Source organism: Microcaecilia unicolor, chromosome 11, assembly GCF_901765095.1.
Source record: "Microcaecilia unicolor chromosome 11, aMicUni1.1, whole genome shotgun sequence".
NCBI lineage: Eukaryota > Metazoa > Chordata > Amphibia > Gymnophiona > Siphonopidae > Microcaecilia > Microcaecilia unicolor.
This window is the reverse complement of record NC_044041.1, coordinates 126,179,064-126,205,186: the sequence shown is the minus strand read 5'-3', so window position 1 is coordinate 126,205,186 and position 26,123 is coordinate 126,179,064. Positions and strand designations below refer to the sequence as shown.

General features: G+C 46.1%; 1 protein-coding gene across 4 annotated transcripts in view; it reads right to left on the bottom strand.

Annotated features, from left to right (window-relative positions):
* The window catches only part of DPF2 (double PHD fingers 2), a 183,906-nt gene that overhangs the window by 79,630 nt on the left and 78,153 nt on the right, over nt 1–26,123 (bottom strand). For 2 of the 4 annotated variants that reach the window (XM_030217954.1, XM_030217956.1), the window contains exon 7: nt 6,451–6,492. The exons of the other annotated variants lie outside the window; for them this stretch is intronic. In XM_030217954.1, coding sequence (XP_030073814.1) covers nt 6,451–6,492 — 42 coding nt within the window. The remainder of the gene's footprint in view (nt 1–6,450; nt 6,493–26,123) is intronic. 4 annotated transcript variants of the gene reach the window in all.

The following is a 26,123-nucleotide window of genomic DNA, read 5'->3' as shown; positions in this document are numbered from 1 at the left end:
TTAATTTTAGTTTGAAAGTTGTGGTCCAGTTTTCCATAATCTCCAGACATTTTTAAACTTTATCCAGTATTTCTGCAATATTGTCATTAAACAGTACATATATGGTGACATCATCAGCGTATATGAATGGGTTAAATCCAATTTTTTCTAATTTTCTGCCGAGTGGAGCCATCATTACATTGAATAATATGGGTAATACTGTGAACCCTGTAGCACTCTGCATTCAGGGGATCCAGGAGGCTAAAAACTGATTGACCATCTTTACCAGGTAGGATTTAAGCTTGTGAGATTGCAAGACACAAGGAAGTAGTCTGACTAGAGGATTGGGAGAACTGAAAAATCGTAAAGTTATAAAGTCACTATTTATTTATTTGTTTGTTGCATTTGTATCCCACATTTTCCCACCTATTTGTAGGCTCAATGTGGCTTACATAATTCCGGAGAGTGCTTGCGGACTCCGGTGTAAACAAATACAAAGTGATGTTGCAGTAAAATAAAACTCATGTGGCACAGCCACATTAGGGAATCGTGCAACGGAAGAATTGTGTTATGTCCATACCGTACTTTAGTTTTGTTGTGTTGCAGAGATCGGGCGTTTATGTTGGATCGGTAGGGTATGCCTTTTTAAACAGGCTAGTTTTTAGTGTTTTCCGAACGTTTAGGTGGTTGTTTGTATTTTTCAAGGCTTTTGGTAGTGCGTTCCACACTATAAGATGATATGTGTCATTTGGAGGGGTTGGCTATAGGAACGCCATGTATTCATGCAGAGATGTTTTCACCTTATAAAGGGCCTCCAAAACAGACATGTTATGAGAATCAGGTACTTAACAATCGGATTTACTATTTATAAGTACAATTTTTTAAAAAACCCATTAATTAGATTGAAACTGGGAGCATTTAACATCTTATTTTCCTGTGCCTACATCAAAAGAAAAAGATGGCATGTGGAAACTTGCTGTTTTTTGTTTTGTGGAATGAAGTGGTATATTATAAAAATGTCTTTGCTTTTTTTTTTTTACTACTGTTTCACAGATATGTATTGAATAATGAGATAGGGGCTTCCTTCATGAAGCAGTGTCCAATTCAGCACACTATTAGCAGCTAAGTACATAGAAAGTTAATTATGTTCAATGGAAAATAAATCTGTTGGTTCAGGCTTTTTGCTATGTGAATATTCCATCACTGTTTCATTATCGACAACAAGTATTACAAATTAAGGGCATTTGCTGTAAACTTTAATTCGTTTATCCAGTCCTTACACGCACATAGTTTTGCTTTTTAAGCCTAAAGGGGGATCCTTAGGGTGGTTGAACAATTAGGTATAAACTATGTTGTTGTTTGCTTGGGTTTTTTTTTCTACTTTAACTTGTTTTGGACTGCTTTGGGGTCTGCTGATCTGTACATCTGCTGTCTGTAAAGTTGTTGTTTACTTTTGCAATGTGTGTATGGATGCCTGTTCTGGTGTATGAATGTGATAATATTTGAACAACTGTCTATACTTATGGCTATGATTTCTGAACATGTGGCATCATTAAAGGTTAGGTTTTTCAATGTCCAGCTGTGGATATATGGTAATCTCATCTTTGTTAAATGTTTCTGACATATTCATGTACTTGCTCCCATGATATAACTGAATTCTATTATTCAGTCTCACTGTATTTTCAAGCCAGATCTTTACGTTCATTGCATTCCCATCTTCATATTCCTCCTGTCTCTTATGCACAACTAGATACCAATCGTCACAGTGCTTTCTAATGCATTGCACTATTGCTCCAAAATGCTCTGCCATCATTTTCCCATTTGGACCCATCTTTGAAAAAATTTAAGACTGTGCTACAAACATCTCTTTTCACAAAGGCTTTCAGAGCAGTGGTAGAGTGGCATGGACTATTAGGCTGAGATACCCAGCATCTTGTGATTCTGTGATATGTTTTTCTCTTTTATATTTAGCCTATGAACATTTTTGCTACATCCTGTAATACTGATTTCTATGATTCTCTTCTGTTCTATTTCCTTTCACATGTGAAGTTCTTTTCTATCTCCATCTTAGTTTGTAAACCGCCTTGTTATTTTACCATGAAAGATGGTAGAGGAAATTCAATAAACCATACACCAAACCAAATTTGTAGACCTTTTTCATACCTACAGAGGAGTCACAAAACATCAGCCGAGTATTCTTTATGCTTCAGCCGATCTCTCTCGAGGGTCAAGCCATAAGACACAAGGAAGATGGATTCTCCATCAGAATCAAGCCCTGTACAAGACGACTCTTTGTCACCTTGAGTCTGAACAAATCAGTGTACTACAGTCTCCAGGGCCAATCCTGAGCCACCAGAATGAACAGGCCTAGGTGTAACACAATCGTTACAGGACTTGATCCAAAACTGGTCATGAGGAAACACACATAAAAGACACATACCAAGGCTAATGTTGCCAGAGCATTTAGACCAGCTGATCTCCACACTTTTCTCTGATGAAGAAGCAAGGGACCTTCACAAATCTATGGCCAAAGTGCATATGCCACTACTGTTGCATTGTTGGAAAAATCTGACAGCCTTCCTCCAAACCAATGGCTCAAAGGCCTGCAGTACCTTTCAAATGGATAATTTATCAACCACTTGGCACTGGATGCAATTCACTGTCTTTGTGCCACCTGGTCCTGACAATGGGCTCCACAACTGATATCTGTTGTCATCCTGATCAAGTTGGGTAGCTCCAGATCTAGTCTCTTTTCTAAGTTCTGGGCTCTTGGCCAAAAAGCTAGCCTGATCCCGGATTCCGGAGACTAACACTTAACAGAGACATCTGAAGCGGCCTCATATGCACCCAAACCCATGGAACCAACCTGATCATCATCATGGACCCCAGAACTTGCAAGCAGTCCCATACACGATAAGCATTTTTCACCAAAAGACCTCACCTGTTCCTAAATTTTGTACACTCTCTGCTTAAGATAACCATTCCTTTCTGAGAGCCAAAACAGGTTCCTAGGTATTCCAAAAACTGAGATGGCTCCAAATTGCTCATGCCAAAATTGACAACCCAGACAAGGATCAAGGATCTGTAACAGCTGAACAATCAGAGCAGTGGCCACAAAACTTTCCATATTTGACTTTGCTCTGATGGGCCAGTTGCTCAAATATAGGTTTACCAAAATGTTATTTGCATGAAGTTGTTACGAGGCCGACAGGCAAGCCTTGGAACTAATGACCTCTAAGGGTCAAGATTCTCAGCTATCTCTGGTGCTCCTGCCAAATCAGAATATGAAGATAAGCCTCTTTTAGATCCAAGGACTTTAGGAAAGCTCCTTGCCTAACTGCAAGGATTAATGAACACGGGATCTCCATCCTGAAAATCAAAACACAATCAAGTTCCTGCTCTTCGGGTACAGAATGGGAAGAAAGGAACCTTTTTACTTCATAGTTCCAAAGAAAGTGGACTATCTGCTTTTACCCCACTCTTTCTCCGGTACAAGAGCCATCCTCCTCAGCAAATCCAGAATGGCCTCTACCACTGCCCTCTTGTCAGAAGCTCAACAGGGAGGCATCTGCAATATGAAGAGAAAATTCCAACACATAAGCATTGCCTTACAACATCAAGAACCTACTGGCCCAACATAACACAGGTGTACACCTCATGAAAACTGAATTTGCTCATCCCAGAAGACCCCTGTCCATCACCGGGCACTTCTGGAGGTGCTGGTGGACTTAAAACCCATCATGCTTCCTTTCCTGTCAGGATGAAAGGACTACGGACCTGTCAGGAAAGCAGAACTACTAATCAAACATCCCTCTAGTTTGTCTTCCGGTAGCCTCTGATGTCTGCTCTCTCCCAAAACCTTAATTTCTTCAAGAATTCCCCCTAAAGAGCTGTACCTCTCTTTTTCCTTTGAAGCCAGGAGATACAGCTCACCTATGCTCTACCAACCCTGAGACAAAACTCTGGAGTGTTCCACTCTGCCGATATCAGGGCCCCAACTGCCTGCTGAACTGGAAAGACAGTGGGGTTTTGCAGTCCTTCTAAACAGGATCTCCAGAGGCTTCCCTGGATTTTCCAAAATGATAAGTGCCTCTACAGTCTGCACTACAGGCTATCAAGGGCCTCTCTTCCCTCTGGAAAAGTTGAACTACCAATGAAGTTTGCCCTCCTCCAATGCCTTGCAGAAGGACCAGGGTGAAAGAACACCAGTGGCTTGAGCCCATGAAGACCACCAATCATGCTTCCCAGACATTCTGACTACCAAAATATGCCCTTTTTGAAGGGCCTGATTCCACAGGGTCAGAGAAAAGAACCCCAGGTCCATACCAACTAAAGACCCCTGATTGGCACAACAAGAAAGCACTGTGCAACAAAAACACGAATGCAGCAGAAAACAAATCCCCCCAGGGCCCTGAACCTGCAAATACTGGCCAAGTAATCACCTCTGAGGCCCACCCTGGAGTGGAAGGGGGAGATTGGGGGAGCGCCTCCTGAGAAATTGGGCTCAAAATGGCTGCCATGCTCACCTGCAACTCCCTGAGTGGGAAACCCACAGCCATTTGGATCACCCAAAACTTGTCAGCAAATGTGGATCCAAAACCACTCTCTTGCAGCCAGAACTATTCAAAGCACTGCCAGAGTTTGTGCAAGAGTCACACCAACTGGAGCTGTTTCAACGGCTGCTATAGTAGAAGAAGTACTTTGAATGCTCCTAGAAGGCTACATCAACTGTGTGCCACTCTGAATGTCTGCCACTACACACACTGAGAACACTTCCCAGCAAGCACAGCTGCCTCACCTTCAGCCCCCAGAAGAAGCTCCCTCCTACACTCACCTCCACCACTGTCTGTCACACTATGCCTCTCAGCTCAACAGACCACCCCAATGTGAGCACAGTCCTAACCTGACCTGCCACTTGCTCTCAAAGTCTCCCCTCCCAAATCCCTATTCATTACACTGCTATCCTTTTTCTTTTTATCTTTTTCAAATTACCTCAGAGGCTAAGCAAGGAAAGGGGGAGAAGAGAAGGGGGGGGGGGCGGGGACTAATAAAAATGGGTATGCTAGGAGAGGGACCCTAGATGCTAAGAAAAAGAGTTCATACCCCTCATCCCAACCCATTCATCAGTACCAAAACTCAGTGATCAGTTCCAACTGGGCCCAGTGGTATATCCTGGGAATTGTCCACTTCAGCAGCAAAGGATGAACATCTGCTACAGACAGACAAAACCAGAGGAGCAGCTGACTGCACAGTGCCCAAAAGAGAACAGGGCTCACAAAATTTCATTCTGTCTCCATCTGCTGGTAGGAGGGCAAAACCCATTTGTCTGGACTGGTCTGGTAGATAACAGAGGTTTTCAATGCTAAGAACTAGCTGCAGAAATAGGAGACCTGAATCTCAGTTGCCAGATTTTCGCTGGAAAGATTTAGAAACATGTTTGGCTGTAAACCTAGCTACCTAGTGAGGCACTCTGCTGTAGCTAAGAACAGGCTTAAAAGTGACTGACTGCTTCCAGAGGTGCATCAAAATATGCCAGGTGCCCTAAGAGACATCCAATCTGTTGAGGACAGGGCTCTGATATTTGGGTATTTAAAGTTATACATCTAACCCCTGCTGTAAAATATTAACCAGTCTCCAAAGTTCCTTCTCCCAAGCATACTTCACACGCTTCTTCTTATACCTAGAGTTCTCCCCCCCCCCCCCCCAAATCCTTACCTACAAATACTAAAGGCTACTCCCAACAATTAGCTTCTCAGAGCACACAGTCTGACCATATGGATCAGAATGGATCCTAAGGAGCTTAGCTGAAATTGGGTGGCAGAGCTGGTGGCGGGAGGCGGGGATAGTGCTGGGCAGACTTATACGGTCTGTGCCAGAGCCGGTGGTGGGAGGCGGGGACAGTGCTGGGCAGACTTACACGGTCTGTGCCCTGAAAAGGACAGGTACAAATCAAGGTAAGGTATACACAAAAAGTAGCACATATGAGTTTATCTTGTTGGGCAGACTGGATGGACAGTGCAGGTCTTTTTCTGCCGTCATTTACTATGTTACTATATGGTGAAGATCTCTACCAGTTTATACCAGCTATCAGCCATAAGGACCGATAATACTTCTTACATCAAAGGAGGATCTAGGCATGGCACCAGTTACCTTAAGAATGACCCAAGAATTCTATTAAAGTCTTCCCTACCCCCAACAAAGAAACCCTGTTTACCAGCAAAAGCTCCCTGACCTCCCTCTGCCTTAGTGCAGTGAAACAGTTCATTTGTCCGGCCCTCCCCTCCACCCAACTGAAAAGGCCATGATCCCATACACCTTTCAAGCAAACATAATGAATGAGAGACAGTTTCTTCAGTGAAATCAGTGTAATCTCTGAACCACTCCCAAGACTATAGATTCTTAAAACACATTGGGACAAGGGTAAAGGAGAAGGAGGCAGAAATAAAAGGAAAAGCAGAAAGGCTGGACTACCTCGTTCAGAAGGTTTCGAGGTATGCTTTTGTTTGCTACTATCTGAAAGACAGAAAAAAAAGAATGAGAGAGATATAAAAACTGTAAAAGGTCACATGCATGCATGCACAGTGAGCAAGAGAGCAGAGGAAGTCAGAGAGAAGGAAAGTGCAAAGCCTGCTCTCATTTAATCTAGGAAGGACAGAATAGTGTCATTACCACAGACATTAAGGATTGAGACAGAGAAGGTATGGGGTTTAAAACAGTAGGACTAGTCACCCAAAAGTTTCATTATTTAATTAACAAGTCAAATACGAGATCATTACAAGACCTCACTGTATCTTTTTGTCAAAGTTTTAGAAAAAGGCTTGGAATCCATGTCTACCTATTAGGATTCTATGCAAATCAAGAGGGATGTAGCTGTGCTGATCATTATCAGAAAACTCTCCACCCAAATGCAGGCGTCACACTGACATACGCTAAGCATGAATACAACACAAACAGCTGAAGAGTGGATCTTGACCAGCACCCCATGCACGCATCACACTTATACACAAGGCAAGACTAAGCAGAGACACCTGAAAAGGCCCTTTGAAGCTCCATGCAGGCATAATACTGACACATATAAAACACGAATACAGACAGCACAGCTGATTAAAACCCCATGCAGGCAATACACTAATAAATATAAAGCATGAATACAGCACAAATAGTTTGCACATGCCTATAATAGTGATACCTTTTATATTCTAAGTAAATATTTGACAATACAAGAAACACACATCAGGACAAAAGAGAATGTTGAAAGAACCAGACCAAAGATTGTGGAATAGATCCAACAGAGAGGCTAGTATCTAGCTAGGGGTGTTCTTTTATTTATTTGAACTCTTTATTAAACAAATACCATGAAACAATGTCAACAGTAAAACCACTCTTAAAAATATAAATAATAGTGTAAACAGACAAATCATACACAGAAAACGCTAATATTCCATGCCTTACCTAGGAAAGTTAGCAAACAGGCTAGCACAGCAAGAATTAGCAACATCTCTCTTAAGTTTTAACCAAAAGCCCCACCCTCCTACCCTCTACAGCAGGTCAACCTAAACTGTGTTAAGTCTCAGGAAACTTGCAAGACACAAGCAGATATATATTACCAATTTTTAGATAAAAAGGATAGCCAGGTCTTTTCTCATTTAAGCAAAGAGTGCCTATATTTAGCTGTAAGCCTCTCCATCTCACATATGTACCACAGTTTGTTCATCCATTTCACCAAAGATGGGGCATACTCCAATTTCCAACATCCAGCTAGAGTCAATCAAGTTTTGGTTTTTTTTGTTACATTTGTACCCCGCGCTTTCCCACTCATGGCAGGCTCAATGCGGCAGGCAATGGAGGGTTAAGTGACTTGCCCAGAGTCACAAGGAGCTGCCTGTGCCTGGAATCAAACTCAGTTCCTCAGTTCCCCAGGACCAAAGTCCACCACCCTAACCACTAGGCCACTACAATTTAGGATGTTCTGTTGGCATAAAAGTGCCAGCCAGTCAGAAACGGTTTGGGCAGATGTTGAGTATGGGTTAGAAAAGACATTTAATCTCTCTTCAGAAGCATTTCTCAGTCTGTCAAAAAATGAACACACCTGCTGCTTATAGAAAACAACAACTTTCAGGTACTACATCTCATGAAAGAATGCTTCCCTCCTCTTATGTGCTATTGCTGCAGCCAGGCTTCAAAATGACAAAGACCAGTAATCCATTTTAAAAATGAGGTAACATGGAAATTACCACTCATACAAATGAAGGCCAGAAGACCCCAACAACCAGAGACTATACAAGATACTGTCCTGCTAATATGTGTATCACACCTTTACATACAAACTGATGATCCATATCTTGCAAACATAAAAGTCAAACTCCTCCATCATCAAAAGAAAGTAAGCTAACACCATTCCCACATACTGACAGGAGAACCCTCTGAAACCTCAATAAAATGTTACCAGATTGTCCTCAGATGAAAACCTGAATATCAATAGCTTCTTAAAGGATCTTTGTACAAGGGAGTTTTAATTTTTAATTTATTTTAAAATTTTCTATTCCACACTCTCTTTGGGATTCTAGGCGGATTACACCTCAACATTCACAATCTGATACATCAAATAGTAATATAAAACAAAATATACAATAATCAACAGATTCATAACTTATAATTTACAATGTGCAAGGGACAAACTGTGGTGAATCCTTCATACATATGCAGCCTGGTTAGCTCAAAAGGTGTGTGCAAGCTAGGATCTGGCACTAATCAGCTGGACTAAGTATTCAGACCGGCTCCTTGGTTTTATAGTGCTGCAGTTGCAAAGTCTGCCTTGCAGAAGGCCTCTGGATTTAACACTGCATGGTTTGCAGGTTTTCTTATCATGTAGGGGATACAGTAAGGCTGATTCCAGTCAGGGTAGGGCCCTTGCTTCCCAAAGACCACACATTGCCTCTCTGTGATTATTTTCAGAGTCCTTTACCCAGGAAAACTGCCTCCCACCAAACAATATACACAGCATTTTCCACATAGCACACTCTTTTCAGACAGGGAATTTCTAGGGGCAAGAGCAAGCAGGTTAGGGAAATGTGTGTAAATTTGATTTTCAAATCTTCTTGTGCTATTTTACAGTATATTTTTGCCTCATAAATTGCATATGCAAAGTCCAAGGGTAAGTAAGGAGGCAGATGGTAACTACAGGTCAGTTAATCTGACCTCTGTAGTAAGCAAATTAATGGACAGAGAATAGTAAGGTTTGTGGAGCCCAATGGATTGCAGATCTGAGGCAGCACAGTTTCACTAGAAGCAGGTCTTGTCAGACAAATCTGATTAATTTCCTTGACTGGGTGACCAGAGAACTGGCTCACCAGAGAGCACTAGATGTAGTGTAATTAGATTTTTAGCAAAGCCTTTAACATGGTTCCACATAGATGACTTATAAATAAACTGAGTGCCCTCAGTATGTGCCCTAAAGCGACTGACTGGGCTAGGAACTGGTTGAGTGGAAGGTGACAGTGGTTAGTGGTAAATTGGCATCATCCTGAAGAAAAGTGAAGGTACTTACCTGTAGCAGGTATTCTCCGAAGACAGTGGGCATTATATTCTCACAGATGGTAACATGGGTCCACAATGCTAGTCCAGAACTTGTAACGAGCTTTATAAAAAAAAAAAAAAGGTTTCTGAGCACGAGATGTGCTCCAGTCTCTTCCCGCCCACCATGAGAGCACGGGACCAGCAGCACAATATAAAGCATAATAAAAAAAGAGACAACTCCAAGGGGAGATGAGATGGACATGGGGGAAGCCACTGCTTGCCCTGGGATTGTTAGCATGAAATGATGCTACTAATTGGGTTTCTGGCCTGGATTGGCCACTGCTGGAAGCAGGATACTGGGCTAGATGGACCATTGGTCTGACCCAGTATGGCTATTCTTATGTTCTTATGGGGAGGTGGGAGGGTATGTGAGAATATACGGACTGCTATCCTCGGAGAATAAAGTAGGCCTATAATTCTCACAGATGGGAATCCCTAGCTACCAGGCTCATCACAAACAACCACCAGTGGTCAATTGGACCTCACAATGGTGAGAGCAAAAAGGTAATTAACCTGAAACTATATACAACTGGGTGAAAGTGCAGCCTGGAACAGAACAAAATGGGCTTAAAAGGGTGGAATTGGACTCTAGACCCCAAACAAATTCTTTAGCAGTGTCTGCTGAAACTGTCACATCGAGTATCCTGCTCAAGGCAGTAATGTGAATGTGTGGACCGAAGACCATGCTGCAGCCTTGCAAATTTCTTCAACGGAGGCTGACCTCAAGTGGCCTTCCGAAACAGCTACGGCTCTGACATTGTGAGCCCTGACATGACCCTCAAGGGTCAGTCTAACCTGGACTTAAGTGAAAGAAATGCAATCTGCCAGCCAACTGGAAATGGTGCGTTTCCTGATTGCAACCCCTACTTTATTAGAATCAAAAGAAATAAAAAATTGGGTGGACTTTCTATAGGGTGTAGTCTGCTCCAAGTAAAAGGCCAATGCTCGCTTGAAGTCCAAGGTGTGCAGCGCGCTTTTGCTAGGATGGGCATGAGGTCAGGGGAAGAATGCAGGCAAGACAGTCGACTGGTTCTAGCTTCTCTGCCAGGGGACACAAAAGCATAGTCCCTAGAACTCCTGGCCCTTTTTAGCACAGATTCCACCGCCAAGGAATGATGAGGCAACTGGGGCCTATCAAACCCCAGGGGAAGACTAAACCCGGTACATGGTGTCAATCTTCTTGGGAAGAAGAGGGACCAACAGAGGGGATTCCCAGTTCTTCACCTGAACGTCCCGTAAGATCTTGTGAAGCAGAACCATCACATCCTCTCTAGAAGGAGAGTCGTAATCCAGGACCTCAAACATCTTAGACGTGGGTTTGTCCTCCACTTCCAAAGAAACTGGGATGGCAGCCGCCATCTCCTTTACAAAAAAGGGGAAGGAAAGGCTCTCAAGTGGAGACGTCTTCCTTTCCTGTAAAGGGGAGGGATCAGATGGGATGCTATTGGACTCCTCCTCCGAGAAGTACCGTGGATATTATTCTGAGTCCCAAGAGCTCATTGGTGTCAGCCAAGATTTCTTTGTGGGAGGGCTGAGACCGAGCCCGCCTCAATGTAGAGGTACCATGACATCGAGAAGGGCATAAAGGTGTTGGCTCCGGCCTTGACTCTGGTGAAGCTTCCTCCACCAATGTTGAGGGTGTGCCAACACGGGTGGCTGTCACTTCACTGGCTCCCTATCCGTTTCCGCATACAGTTCAAACAACTCTTATTGACTTATAAGTGCATTCACTATGCAGCTCCTCAGTACCTCTCCACACACTCCTCCCCGAGAACTCTACTCACTGGGTAAATCTCTCTTATCTGCACCCTTCTCCTCCACTGCTAACTCCAGACTTCGTTCCTTTAATCTTGCTGCACCATATGACTGGAATAGACTTCCTGAGCCAGTACGTCAAGCTCCATCCCTGGCCGTCTTCAAACCTATGATAAAAGCCCACCTTTTTGATGCTGCTTTTAACTCCTAACCCTTACTCACTTGTTCAGTACCCTTAGTTTATCATCCCCACCTTAGTAACTCCTTTATCTCTTATTTGTCCTGATTGTCTGTCCTAATTAGATTGTAAGCTCTGTCGAGCAGGGACTGTCTCTTCATGTTCAAGTGTACAGCGCTGTGTATGTCTAGTAGCTCTATAGAAATAAGTAGTAATAATAGTAGTCGATGCCGAGACCACAAGAGATATCGAAGACCTCACCGCAGGCTGGTGGCCATGCAGGCCTGTAGCAAGAGGCAAGGCTGGCACAAGCACCCCAGACGCTGATCCACTCTGCAAGGACCCTGCCAAAAGCTCAGGGAGCAAGGCCCTGAGGTGGTCATCAAGGACTGACATCAGGAAAGGCTGGGGTGCTGGTGTAGAATCTGGCTGCTGAATCTGCGAGGTTGAAGCGGGTGCCTGGTCCTGGCTGTGTGGAGACCCATGCATCGGCACCCACACATCGGTATGGAGGGGAAGTAGTCCTCCTGGCACTGAGACTCGAGGAAGTTACATGGAAATACTTTTAAAACAAATGAGGAAATATTTTTTCACTCAAAAAATAGTCAAGCTCTGGAACACTTTGCTGGAGGAGTGGTAACAGTGGTTAGCATATCTGGGTTTAAAAAAGGTTTGGGCAAATTCCTGGAGGAAAAGTCCATAGTCTGCCTTTGAGACAGACATAGGGAAGCAACTGCTCGCCCCAGGATTGGTAGCATTGAATGCTGCTGCTTATTGGGTTTCTGCTACGTACTTGTGACCTAGCTTGGCCACTTTTTGGAAAACAGGTTACTGGGCTAGATGGACCACTGGCCTGACCCAGGATGGCTACTCTTATGTTCCTATGTTCTTTTTAAATTTACTACTCATATAGCAGCTCAAAAAAGAAACAAACGGATCAGGCCATCTTACACTTTAGAACGCCAGCTTATTGTTGTGGTGCTACTCCTACTGCTTCCTTACTAACACAACTTTTGGCCACCCAAACCGCATTGAATGAACTTATTTATTTATTGCATTTGTATCCCACATTTTCCCACCTCTTTGCAGGCTCAATGTGGCTTACAATACATCATGGATATTGGAAATGAGAAGAGAGTAGACATTTGGTGTTACAGAAGGATTTTGGGTTACATGGTAATGGAATACATGATGATGATAAAACAGAAGGCACTAATTTACATTTCTGGATATATGTGAGAGTTTCACATGCTTTGGTCTTTGTGGTATATCTTGTCAAAGAGATGGGTCTTTAGTACTTTACGGAAGTTGGTCAATTCGTAGGTCGCTTTCAGGTTACGTGGCAATGCATTCCAGAATTGCACGCTCATATAAGAAAAGGTTGATGCGTGCATTAATTTGTACTTTAGACCTTTACAGTTGGGGAAATGAAGATTAAGGAATGTGCGAGAAGATGTTTTAGCATTCCTGGATGGTAGGTCTATCAGGTCTGACATATAGGTTGGGGCATCGCCATGGATGATTTTATGTACTAGGGTACATACTTTGAACGTGATGCGTTCTTTGAATGGGAGCCAGTGTAGCTTCTCTCGTAGGGGTTTTGCACTCTCGTATTTTGATTTCCCAAATATGAGTCTGGCTGCCGTGTTCTGGGCTGTTTGGAGTTTTTTAAAGTATTTGTTCTTTGCAGCCAGCGTAGAGTGAGTTGCAGTAATCTAGATGACTTAGTACTAATGATTGTACTAGATTACGGAAGACAGTCCTCGGGAAGAATGGTCTTACTCTTTTTAATTTCCACATTGAGTGGAACATCTTTTTGGTTGTGTTTTTCGCATGATTCTCAAGTGTTAGGTGCCAATCGATGGTAACTCCAAGGATTTTCAAGGTATCCGAAATTGGTAAGTTTAATTTTGGTGTGTTGATGGTGGTAAATTTGCTCGTGTTATGTTGAAGTCGTGTTATGTACAAAGTCATTGACTTACTACTGATATCAGCTTTACAAGCATGGCCATACCGCGGGCGAATTGTTGGCTAGGTTAGCTAACCCAAGGGTCTCTTATCCTAAGATCTTGACTATTAAAAACACTACTGGAAACTGAGTTCATACTGATAAAAGTTCATAGTGATAAAGGGATTAATTGTATTTTTAAAGCGTACCATCAGCAGCCATACACTACTCATGACTCTGAGGGCTTAGATTCTGCTATATATTTAGAGTTTGACTTTACCTAAACTTTCATTGGCCCAAGCCACTAAAGTGAACTGGACCATTGAGGGGGAGGTGGTGAAATGGGCTATTCAGAACAGCCCTCTTTATAAAGTTCTGGGTTATAGGGAAGAGTTTTACAAATTACTTCAACCAGACATCACCCAACCCCTTATAGCCATGTTCAAACTAAATGTCTTCCACATTTGTTAGAAACCGCAAGGTTAACAGTTTTTCCTACACCAAGGAAGGATCCCACCCTTCCGGGATACTATTGGCCCATATCTTTGATCAATTATTAGACTAAGCTTCTTGCTACCCTCTTATCCACTCGGCTAGCTAGGGTTCTTCTTATTCTTATAGCAGCACACCAGGTGGGGTTTATTCGGGACCGCCACGTGGTGAAAATATTGCAAGCATCATAGCTTCTTTGGAGGTGGCCTGGACATCTCATACCCCAACCTTGCTTATCATCTTCGATGTCGAGAAGGCATTTGACAGAGTTAACTGGCGTGGAGGGGTTTTTTTTTGCAGATGCTATTCAGGCTTTATATAGCTCCCCCTTCTGCCCTGGTGTCAGTGAACAATATCATGTCACCTCCATTCCCAATATTTCACTGAACATTGAAGGGCTGTCTGCTTTCTCCATTACTTTTTGCTTCGATGTTGGATCCTCTCATCTAGGAGATTCAGGCCAATCCCAAAATTCGGGGTATCCCGGATTGGGCAATCCGAATTTAAGATCTGTCTTTGCAGATGACATTCTGCTTTATATTGCTAAACCTCAAGAATCTTTACCAGTACTTTTAGAGAGCTTTACAGAATTTGGAGCATTCTCAGGGTTTAAGTTTAATATGTATAAATCTGAGGGAGCTGTTACTGCTCAGTCCTTTCGAAATGGATGGGTGGGGGTTTTTCCTTTAAAAAGGGGTGGCTGCAGGCTTTCGATATTTGAAAATCTTATCATCTAAACCGAGAGACATTTATGCTTCTAATATTCCCACTCTTTTGAGTAGTACATCTCAACAACTGGCAGTCTGGTCTAGCTTGCCTGTATCATTGTACTGTATCATTGTATGGCCACATCAATCTTTTCCGAATGATTGCCTTTCCCAGGTGGCTATAAGTCCTTCGTCAACTCCTCCTCCAGGTAACAAAACAGGATCATTGGATCCTGTATCGGGCCTTGGAGAAATTCTGCTGGAAGGGGAGGAAGTCAAAGCTAAAACTAGACCTTATGTTAGGTAACCGGGCTAGTGGTGGACTGGGGATCCCTGATATTCGGAGATACAGCCAGGCATGCCTCTTATGGCATCTTCAGGCTTCGGTACAGGGTTTGGAGAAGTCTACGCCATGGTCTATTGAAACAGATCTCTTTTAATCTTACCACCCTTACTCACTTCTTCATGCCATCTGATCCCATGTACCTGGGGTGTTTCACCATCATGCTCTTCTAACCTATGCGGGACACATAAGAGAAATAAGAGGTGGATTTTCCCCGAGTCTATTTAATAATGGTCAATGGACTTTTCCTTTTAGGAAGCCATCCAGACCTTTTTTAAACCCCACTAAGCTAACCACATTTACCACATTCTCTGGCAATGAATTCCAGAGTTTAATTACACGTTGAGTGAAGAAACATTTTCTCTGATTCATATTAAATTTACTACTTTGTAGCTTCATCACATGCCCCATAGTCCTAGTATTTTGGTATCTGACGAGTTGCCATCGGGACAGTTCGTACCCAGCATTCCCCCCTTCTCCCCGGGACATCCACCAATTTCTCCTGAACAGTTGGTTCTAGGTCAGAGACACACAGCCATGAGAGTCTGCGCATCCCCACATCCATGGCGGAGAGTATGGACACTATGTCAAAAGAATCATACATGCCCTTAGCCTGATACTTTCTACACTCCAGCTGCTTACTGGCCAACTGGCGAAGCTCTGCAGCCAGCTCTTGTATGAAAGAATCCGCAAGAATTAATGTACTGCAGACCAAAGACTGCAAGAAAAGGCTTGTATAGAGGTGGTAGGACTGGATGTTGGCAATGAGCATCAAGAACTGTCTAGTGTCCAAGCCTCTCAACTGGGGTGTGCCAAGGCATGAGCCCTGGAGCTCCTAGATCATTTGAGGTGGATTCAACCACTAGTGGTATTGCAGTTGAGCTCTCTTGAATCCGGGAGCCTTCTGGATACAATACTGCGCCTTCTTAGGTATGACCTGCAGTAAGAGGGAAGTTTCCTAGTTTTTCGTCAGTGCATCCTTTAAGGATAGAGTGCAATGCTACTGTGACCCCTTCCTTAGAAGGAGATTCATAGTCTACAACAGTTAACACTTCTGCCCTGGGTTCCTCCTCAGTCTCTAACTTAAATGGGATGGCAGAAGCCATCTCCCTAACAAAACCAGTGAAAGATAGACCCTCAGGTGGAGAATTATGCCTCTCGAGGTGGGGAAGGATCAGAAGGTATCACATAAGACTCCTCCTCCAAGAAGTAACGAGGGTCCTCTTCCATGTCCCATGAACGGTCCCATTCAGACTCTTCACCATAATCAGGCCGGGCTGAGTGAGTCTGTTCCTGCCTCGGCTCAGAGGAACCATGCCAAACCTCGAAGAGCTCCAAGGTACAGCCCTACCCTCGGATTCTGGGGACGCTTCCTCCCCAGATGTCGGGAGCAGTACTGTATGTGTTTATGTCAACACCCTTTGAGGTGCCAGAGTCAAGGATGTCTGCACAGGCATGGATGGAGCCTCAAGAAGAATCTGTGGCTGATCTGCAGCTGGCGCAAGCGTCCTCAATGCCTGAGCAGTTTGCAGCTGCAGCATCTGTGCCAGCTCCTCCCCAAACATAGCTTAGAACCACTCATCGAAAGTAGGCGAGCAAGCCACAAAAGAGTCAGCTTGAGACGGTGTCAGTGTTGAACTGGTAGTGGGGCCTGGCTGCTTGGAAATTTGTGCACCAACACCTCTTCTAAAGAGGGACAGCACTCCTCCCGTTGCTGGCGCTTTTCAGGTATCAGTGGTGCTGATGCCCTGATGCTCCTCAACACTGTGTGTCAAAGAGGCCCAATGCCTATGCTTCTTGGGCCTCCCCAGATGCTCTGCATCACAGTCCTTTGATGCCGAAGAGGACAACATCAAACCCTACATGCCCTCAGTGTTGGGTTCAATGTCGACCAGTTCTGGGGCCTACTCTGTGCCCAATGTAGAGAGAGGTGGAGACCTTCTCAATACCGGTGAACTCTCAGTGGAGGCCGAAGTCTTGGCAGCCATCAAGGTTGATGCTTTCAGTGCCAACATTGATGCTACCTCTGTCCTCAATTGCATTTTCAAACAGAACGAACAAGAGTTAGACTCATGAATAGGCCCAAGGCACCTGATGGATCAAGAGTGTGGTCTGTCATGGAAATCACCCGATTATATTGGGCACACCTTTTGAAGCCACCGGGGGTCTACTGGGAGATCGAGAAAAGAATTGCAGCCAAATTAAACTCCTCAGTTGTTAATAGACAAAAGAGCCAGCGTTCAAACTGAGGTCAGTGCTCCAGCCTAAACAGTCCTAGCAATTCGCAAAAAGGAAATGAAATCTTAAGAGTTGAAAAAAATATTAAAATTAAAGGGAAACAAATGAAGAAAAAATGAAAAATACTCAAAAAAGGGTAAAAATATCCACATGGGAAGGCACTGCGAACAAGAGAGAAAATATGCACTGAGAGGAGAACACAGTGATGCATCCTCCCTGCTCCATGGAAAAATGAAGACTGAGGAACCCATGCTTGCACGTTGGGCGGGAAGGCACCAGCGCATGAGTGGTGGGACGCTGCTAGAAAGTTCTAAGTTAATCTCGCTAGTTAGCGTCAACACTGGGCTCCGTCAGATGATGTCATTCAGCTGTGAGAATACAACGGCTTGTTTGTCCTCAGAAAATGAGAACTTCCAAGACTTTAGTAATAAAAGACAATAGTTCCTCTTTATAAAACATCCTAACCGCAATAAGATCATCAGCTTCATCTGCAGGAAGCTCTCTCCTTCCTCTAAGGAACCTAGAAAAACAGAGTGAGCAGATACTGTAGAGAGAGCATCTTCAGACCTTGGAGCTGAAAGAACAGACTCAGTATCCAATTCTAGAAGAATATCTAACCTTTCATAGCAGTTAAATTAGACTGAAGTTGCTGTGGAGAATCGTAAGAAACATCAGGAAACTGAGCTCTTTCAACAGATAAGCCTGATAGAGAAGAACAAACTTGGGAGAATAGGGGGCCTGAGAATTTGAAAGAGAGCTTGAGGAGGCAGAAACAGAAGGAAAAGAAGTCATTACTGATACATTCCGAGCCAGCTGAAGTGCAGGTACAATGGGCCCGATATTCAGTTGGTGGAGATCGGAATTTTGCTGACTGCTGACAGGGTTATTTCTGGAAATTCAATGCTTCACCATGTCCAGGCTCCAGCACTAAATTTCCAGGTTTCGAGAGCCAGCGAATACATAGCCAGTTAAATGCGATATTCAGCACTTAACCGGCTATGGAAAACCGCATAAAGATAGGACCAACTTTTATTTGGTCCTATTTATGAAGTTACTTTGGCCAGTTAAGTGCTGAATACCAGCATTTAACCGGCCAAGTACTCACTCTGCCCCCGAAACGTCCCCAAAATAGCCAGTTTCATATTGGGTGCTAACTGGACATTTTCAGCAGCACCACCTGGATAAGTGCCATTGAATACTAGCCTCGAACAAGTGATTTAGCAGACCAGGAGTCAATTCTGATTGGTTACATCACTTTGAATATGAACTCCAAGGTTTTCTGCCACCAAGAGAGGTGTGCGGGAATCCAAAATGGCCACTGTTCCTACAGTCTCCAAAGTCACTGAAACCAATGACTGAGAAGACCTCAAAGTTCCTACACCCACGTGAGCCGAAAGAGAGCTGGGGATGCCCAATGAAGTTTTCAGTGGCAAGCAAACAGTTGGAACATTACCCCACCACTGGTCTCCATTCTCCACAATTTCAGCTACCACAGCAGAATAGAGAAACAAACCATGGTAATTAAGAGAAGCAGATTTAAAAATAGTAAAAATGTAAAGGTGTAATCATTGGCACTGAACTATTGCAATCAAAGTTTACCATAGAGAAAGTTACATTCTTCCTTTTTTCACTAACAAAAACTCTCCAGTAAACTGCTGCTAATGCAGTGAATTACCCCCACAGGAACAGTAAAGCCACTGTGAAACACTGGGGGGGGGGGGGGGGGGGGTGTTAATAAGGAAGGAGATGGAAAGCAGTGGAGGGAGGGGGAGGAGGGACATGGTACCACTAGTGTAACCCTAAAAAGGCACAGAATTGTCATAAAGCGTGTGGGGACAGATCTCAAAATGCATGCTTTGGAAGAAACACATCAGAGGGAAGATTATGACATTTAAATACCTCCATAGCAAAAATGAACAGGAGACAAGTCTCTTTCAATTGAAAGGAAGCGCTGGAATGAGGAGACATAGGATGAAGGTGAAAAGAGACAGATTCAGGAGTGATGAATTTGTGGAATGGCTTCCTGGTGGAGGAGGTGAAGATGACAACTGAATTTGAATTCAAGCAAACTTGAGACAAGTACATAGGACCTCTAAGGGAGAGGAAGAAATAGTAGATGGAATGGATAGGCCATATGGTCTTTATATGCCTTCATTTTTCTGTTTTTATCTAGCTCCTGGATCTTAAAAGCAATTTTCAGAAGGAAACTACCTGTGCATACTCTTTCAAAATTAGCTACAACTTTGCAGCTGCACAGGCTATTTAGATCCTAATCCTGGGATTTACTTACCGCCAAATCCCTATAAAGGTTCAAAGCGGTTTACAAAATTACAGTAATACAAGTATCCATATTGCCAAATCTAAATTAAATACATCAGTAACATATTTTTCATCAAGGAACAATAATACAAGCAACTCAACCAATTAAATATGTGTTGAACAGACAGGTTTTAAGATTTTTACGAAACTGTAAAAGTTCACAATCCTTAATTCCAATATAAGGCAGCTAAGTATGAGTAAGGTTGATTATAGTTCCTTTTTTATGACAAATTTTGTACAGAAGGATAGAGAAGAATGTTATTTTTAAGCTTCAACGTCAATTGAGAAGAGGAAGGATGAAGCAAATTATACAAATGTACAGAAGCCAGACCTTGCATGATTTAAATAACAGGATATCTTAAAAATAATTCTTACATTGGCAGGTAGTCAATGTAGCGAATGCTACATACCTGTAGAAGGTATTCTCCGAGGACAGCAGGCTGATTGTTCTCACTGATGGGTGACGTCCACGGCAGCCCCTCCAATCGGAAACTTCACTAGCAAAGGCCTTTGCTAGTCCTCGCGCGCCCATGCGCACCGCGCATGCGCGGACGTCTTCCCGCCCGAACCGGCTCGTGTTCGTCAGTCCCATAAGTAGCAAACAAAGCAAGGGAAGACACAACTCCAAAGGGGAGGCGGGCGGGTGTGTGAGAACAATCAGCCTGCTGTCCTCGGAGAATACCTTCTACAGGTATGTAGCATTCGCTTTCTCCGAGGACAAGCAGGCTGCTTGTTCTCACTGATGGGGTATCCCTAGCCCCCAGGCTCACTCAAAACAACAACCATGGTCAATTGGGCCTCGCAACGGCGAGGACATAACTGAGATTGACCTAAAAAAATTTACCAACTAACTGAGAGTGCAGCCTGGAACAGAACAAACAGGGCCCTCGGGGGGTGGAGTTGGATCCTAAAGCCCAAACAGGTTCTGAAGCACTGACTGCCCGAACCGACTGTCGCGTCGGGTATCCTGCTGCAGGCAGTAATGAGATGTGAATGTGTGGACAGATGACCACGTCGCAGCTTTGCAAATTTCTTCAATAGAGGCTGACTTCAAGTGGGCTACCGACGCTGCCATGGCTCTAACATTATGAGCCGTGACATGACCCTCAAGAGCCAGCCCAGCCTGGGCGTAAGTGAAGGAAATGCAATCTGCTAGCCAATTGGATATGGTGCGTTTCCCCACAGCCACTACCCTCCTATTGGGATCAAAAGAAACAAACAATTGGGCGGACTGTCTGTTGGGCTGTGTCCGCTCCAGGTAGAAGGCCAATGCTCTCTTGCAGTCCAATGTGTGCAGCTGACGTTCAGCAGGGCAGGAATGAGGACGGGGAAAGAATGTTGGCAAGACAATTGACTGGTTCAGATGGAACTCCGACACAACCTTTGGCAAGAACTTAGGGTGAGTGCGGAGGACTACTCTGTTATGATGAAATTTGGTGTAAGGGGCCTGGGCTACCAGGGCCTGAAGCTCACTGACTCTACGAGCTGAAGTAACAGCCACCAAGAAAATGACCTTCCAGGTCAAGTACTTCAGATGGCAGGAATTCAGTGGCTCAAAAGGAGGTTTCATCAGCTGGGTGAGAACGACATTGAGATCCCATGACACTGTAGGAGGCTTGACAGGGGGCTTTGACAAAAGCAAACCTCTCATGAAGCGAACAACTAAAGGCTGTCCTGAGATCGGCTTACCTTCCACACGGTAATGGTATGCACTGATTGCACTAAGGTGAACCCTTACAGAGTTAGTCTTGAGACCAAACTCAGACAAGTGCAGAAGGTATTCAAGCAGGGTCTGTGTAGGACAAGATCGAGGATCTAGGGCCTTGCTGTCACACCAGACGGCAAACCTCCTCCATAGAAAGAAGTAACTCCTCTTAGTGGAATCTTTCCTGGAAGCAAGCAAGATGCGGGAGACACCCTCCGACAGACCCAAAGAGGCAAAGTCTACGCTCTCAACATCCAGGCCGTGACAGCCAGGGACCGGAGGTCGGGATGCAGAAGCGCCCCTTCGTCCTGCGTGATGAGGGTCGGAAAACACTCCAATCTCCACGGTTCTTCGGAGGACAACTCCAGAAGAAGAGGGAACCAGATCTGACGCAGCCAAAAAGGAGCAATCAGAATCATGGTGCCTCGGTCTTGCTTGAGTTTCAACAAAGTCTTCCCCACCAGAGGTATGGGAGGATAAGCATACAGCAGACCCTCCCCCCAGTCCAGGAGGAAGGCATCCGATGCCAGTCTGCCGTGGGCCTGAAGCCTGGAACAGAACTGAGGGACTTTGTGGTTGGCTCGAGATGCGAAGAGATCTACCAAGGGGGTGCCCCACGCTTGGAAGATCTGGCGCACCACTCGGGAATTGAGAGACCATTCGTGAGGTTGCATAATCCTGCTCAACCTGTCGGCCAGACTGTTGTTTACGCCTGCCAGATATGTGGCTTGGAGCACCATGCCGTGACGGCGAGCCCAGAGCCACATGCTGACGGCTTCCTGACACAGGGGGCGAGATCCGGTGCCCCCCTGCTTGTTGACGTAATACATGGCAACCTGGTTGTCTGTCTGAATTTGGATAATTTGGTGGGACAGCCAATCTCTGAAAGCCTTCAGAGCGTTCCAGATCGCTCGTAACTCCAGAAGATTGATCTGCAGATCGCATTCCTGGAGGGACCAGCTTCCTTGGGTGTGAAGCCCATCGACATGAGCTCCCCATCCCAGGAGAGACGCATCCGTGGTCAGCACTTTTTGTGGCTGAGGAATTTGGAAAGGACGTCCCAGAGTCAAATTGGACCAAATCGTCCACCAATACAGGGATTCGAGAAAACTCGTGGACAGGTGGATCACGTCTTCTAGATCCCCAGCAGCCTGAAACCACTGGGAAGCTAGGGTCCATTGAGCAGATCGCATGTGAATGCGGGCCATGGGAGTCACATGAACTGTGGAGGCCATGTGGCCCAGCAATCTCAACATCTGCCGAGCTGTGATCTGCTGGGATGCTCGCACCCGCGAGACGAGGGACAACAAGTTGTTGGCTCTGGGAGATAGGCGCGAGCCGTCCGAGAATCCAGCAGAGCTCCTATGAATTCGAATTTCTGCACTGGGAGAAGATGGGACTTTGGATAATTTATCACAAACCCCAGTAGCTCCAGGAGGCGAATAGTCATCTGCATGGACTGCAGGGCTCCTGCCTCGGATGTGTTCTTCACCAGCCAATCGTCGACATATGGGAACACGTGTACCCCCAGTCTGCGAAGTGCCGCTGCTAATACAGCCAAGCCCTTCTTGCCCGGATGGCACGGGCTCGACCGCATTGGCGCTGAGAAGGGCGGAGAGTTCCTCTGCAAGTACCTGCTTGTGCTGGAAGCTGTAGGATTGAGCTCCCGGTGGACAATTTGGAGGTTTTGAAGCCAAATTGAGGGTGTATCCGTGCCGGACTATTTGGAGAACCCACTGATCGGAGGTTATGAGAGGCCACCTTTGGTGAAAAGCTTTTAACCTCCCCCCGACTGGTAGGTCGCCCGGCACTGATACTTGGATGTCGGCTATGCTCTGCTGGAGCCAGTCAAAAGCTCGTCCCTTGCTTTTGCTGGGGAGCCGATGGGCCTTGCTGAGGCGCACGCTGCTGACGAGAGCAAGCGCGCTGGGGCTTAGCCTGGGCCGCAGGCTGTCAAGAAGGAGGATTGTACCTACGCTTGCCAGAAGAGTAGGGAACAGTCTTCCTTCCCCCGAAAAATCTTCTACCTGTAGAGGTAGATGCTGAAGGCTGCCGGCGGGAGAACTTGTCGAATGCGGTGTCCCGCTGGTGGAGCTGCTCTACCACCTGTTCGACTTTCTCTCCAAAAATATTATCTGCACGGCAAGGCGAGTCCGCAATCCGCTGCTGGATTCTATTCTCCAGGTCGGAGGCACGCAGCCATGAGAGTCTGCGCATCACCACACCTTGAGCAGCGGCCCTGGACGCAACATCAAAGGTGTCATACACCCCTCTGGCCAGGAATTTTCTGCACGCCTTCAGCTGCCTGACCACCTCCTGAAAAGGCTTGGCTTGCTCAGGGGGGAGCGCATCCACCAAGCCCGCCAACTGCCGCACATTGTTCCGCATGTGTATGCTCGTGTAGAGCTGGTAGGACTGAATCTTGGCCACGAGCATAGAAGAATGGTAGGCCTTCCTCCCAAAGGAGTCTAAGGTTCTAGAGTCCTTGCCCGGGGGCGCCGAAGCATGCTCCCTAGAACTCTTAGCCTTCTTTAGGGCCAAATCCACAACTCCAGAGTCATGAGGCAACTGTGTGCGCATCAGCTCTGGGTCCCCATGGATCCGGTACTGGGACTCAATCTTCTTGGGAATGTGGGGATTAGTTAGAGGCTTGGTCCAGTTCGCCAGCAATGTCTTTTTTAGGACATGGTGCATAGGTACAGTGGACGCTTCCTTAGGTGGAGAAGGATAGTCCAGGAGCTCAAACATTCCAGCCCTGGGCTCGTCCTCCACAACCACCGGGAAGGGGATGGCTGTAGACATCTCCCGGACAAAGGAAGCGAACGACAGACTCTCGGGGGGAGAAAGCTGCCTCTCAGGAGAGGGAGTGGGATCGGAAGGAAGACCTTCAGACTCCTCGTCAGAGAAATATCTGGTGTCTTCTTCCTCTTCCCACGAGGCCTCGCCCTCGGTGTCAGACACAAGTTCACGGACCTGTGTCTGCAACCGTGCCCGACTCGACTCTGTGCAGCCACGTCCACGATGGGGGCGTCGAGAGGTAGACTCCCTCGCCCGCATCGGCGAAGCTCCCTCCGCCGACGTAGTCGGGGAGGCGATGGCAGCCGGTACCGCACGCGGCACCGACGCCGGAGACCTCACCCCGGGCGATGGGCCAGCCGGCGCCACACTCGACGGTACCGGTGGCGCAAGCACCGCCGGTACCGGAGGGGTAGGGCGCAACAGCTCTCCCAGAATCTCTGGGAGAACGGCCCGGAGGCTCTCGTTCAGAGCGGCTGCAGAGAAAGGCATGGAGGTCGATGCAGGCGTCGACGTCAGAACCTGTTCCGGGCGTGGAGGCTGTTCCGGGCTGTCCAGAGTGGAGCGCATCGACACCTCCTGAACAGAGGGTGAGCGGTCCTCTCGGTGCCGATGCCTACTGGGTGCCGACTCCCTCGGCGACCCAGAGCTCTCGGTGCCGACACGGGAAGGAGACCGATGACGATGCTTCTTCGACTTCTTGGAACGAAGCATGTCACCGGAGCTTCCCGGCACCGACGAGGAGGACGTAGAATCCAGCCGTCGCTTCCTCGGGGCCGAGGCCGAAGGAGGTCGGTCTCGGGGGGGCTGTACCGCAGGAGCCCTCAGGGTAGGGGGAGACCCAACCGAAGGCTCACCGCCACCAGCAGGGGAATGGACAGCCCTCACCTGCACTCCAGACGAAGCACCACCGTCCGACGACATCAGCAGACGAGGTCCCGGTACCACCGACGTCGAAGCAGCAGTCCGATGCCTCAGCGCCGATGCAGAGGGCCGATGCCTCGATGCACTCGATGCACTGGCAGCCGAGGATGAAGGTCTGGACACTGAAGACGTCGATGCACTCGATACCCCCGGTGCCGATGTCGACGAAGAGCCCGAGAACAAAACGTTCCACTGGGCCAATCTCGCTACCTGAGTCCGCTTTTGCAAAAGGGAACACAGACTACAGGCCTGCGGGCGGTGCCCAGCCCCCAAGCACTGAAGACACGACGCGTGCCTGTCAGTGAGCGAGATGACCCGGGCGCACTGGGTGCACTTCTTGAAGCCGCTGGGAGACTTCGATGTCATGGGCGGAAAAATCACGCCGGCAAGATCAAAAGTCGAAATGGCGGAAAAGGCACCACAAAAACAAGGGGAAGAAAACTTCGACCCGAGGCCTAAAAGTGGCCTACCCCGACGACGAAAGAAAACTTACCGGGGGGAAAAAGCTGGAAATATCGGGGGAAAAGAGACCGAAGAGTCCCTTTCCACACACAGAATGTTTTTTTTTTTTTTTTTTTAAACACGAAGAGAACGCGCGAGGTCGACTTTGCGGGGAACGACACGGCGAAAACACGACCGTACCGAGCGCGGACAAAAGAAGACTGACGAACACGAGCCGGTTCGGGCGGGAAGACGGCCCGCGCATGCGCGGTGCGCATGGGCGCGCGAGGACTAGCAAAGGCCTTTGCTAGTGAAGTTTCCGATTGGAGGGGCTGCCATGGACGTCACCCATCAGTGAGAACAAGCAGCCTGCTTGTCCTCGGAGAAAAAGTAATTTTAGAAAGGTGTAACCCTATTGTATTTTTGCTCCTAAAAATCAATTTAGCAGCAGTATTTTGAAGTAATTGTATTACAATCTATCCAATTGTTTCTTGGGTAACCCAAAATAAACAGAGTTGCAATAATCAAGATAGAACTGTACAAATGATTGCACTACAAGTGCGAAATACTCCTCAAAGAAGTAAGGCTGTATCAATCTTAGTTGTCTTAACTTAAAAAATACCTTTTTCATTAAATTATTTATCTGATGTTCAAATAACTGTGAATCAAAAAGGATACCCCAAACTAGTGATCTCTGAACAACTGGTAAGGATTGTAAATTC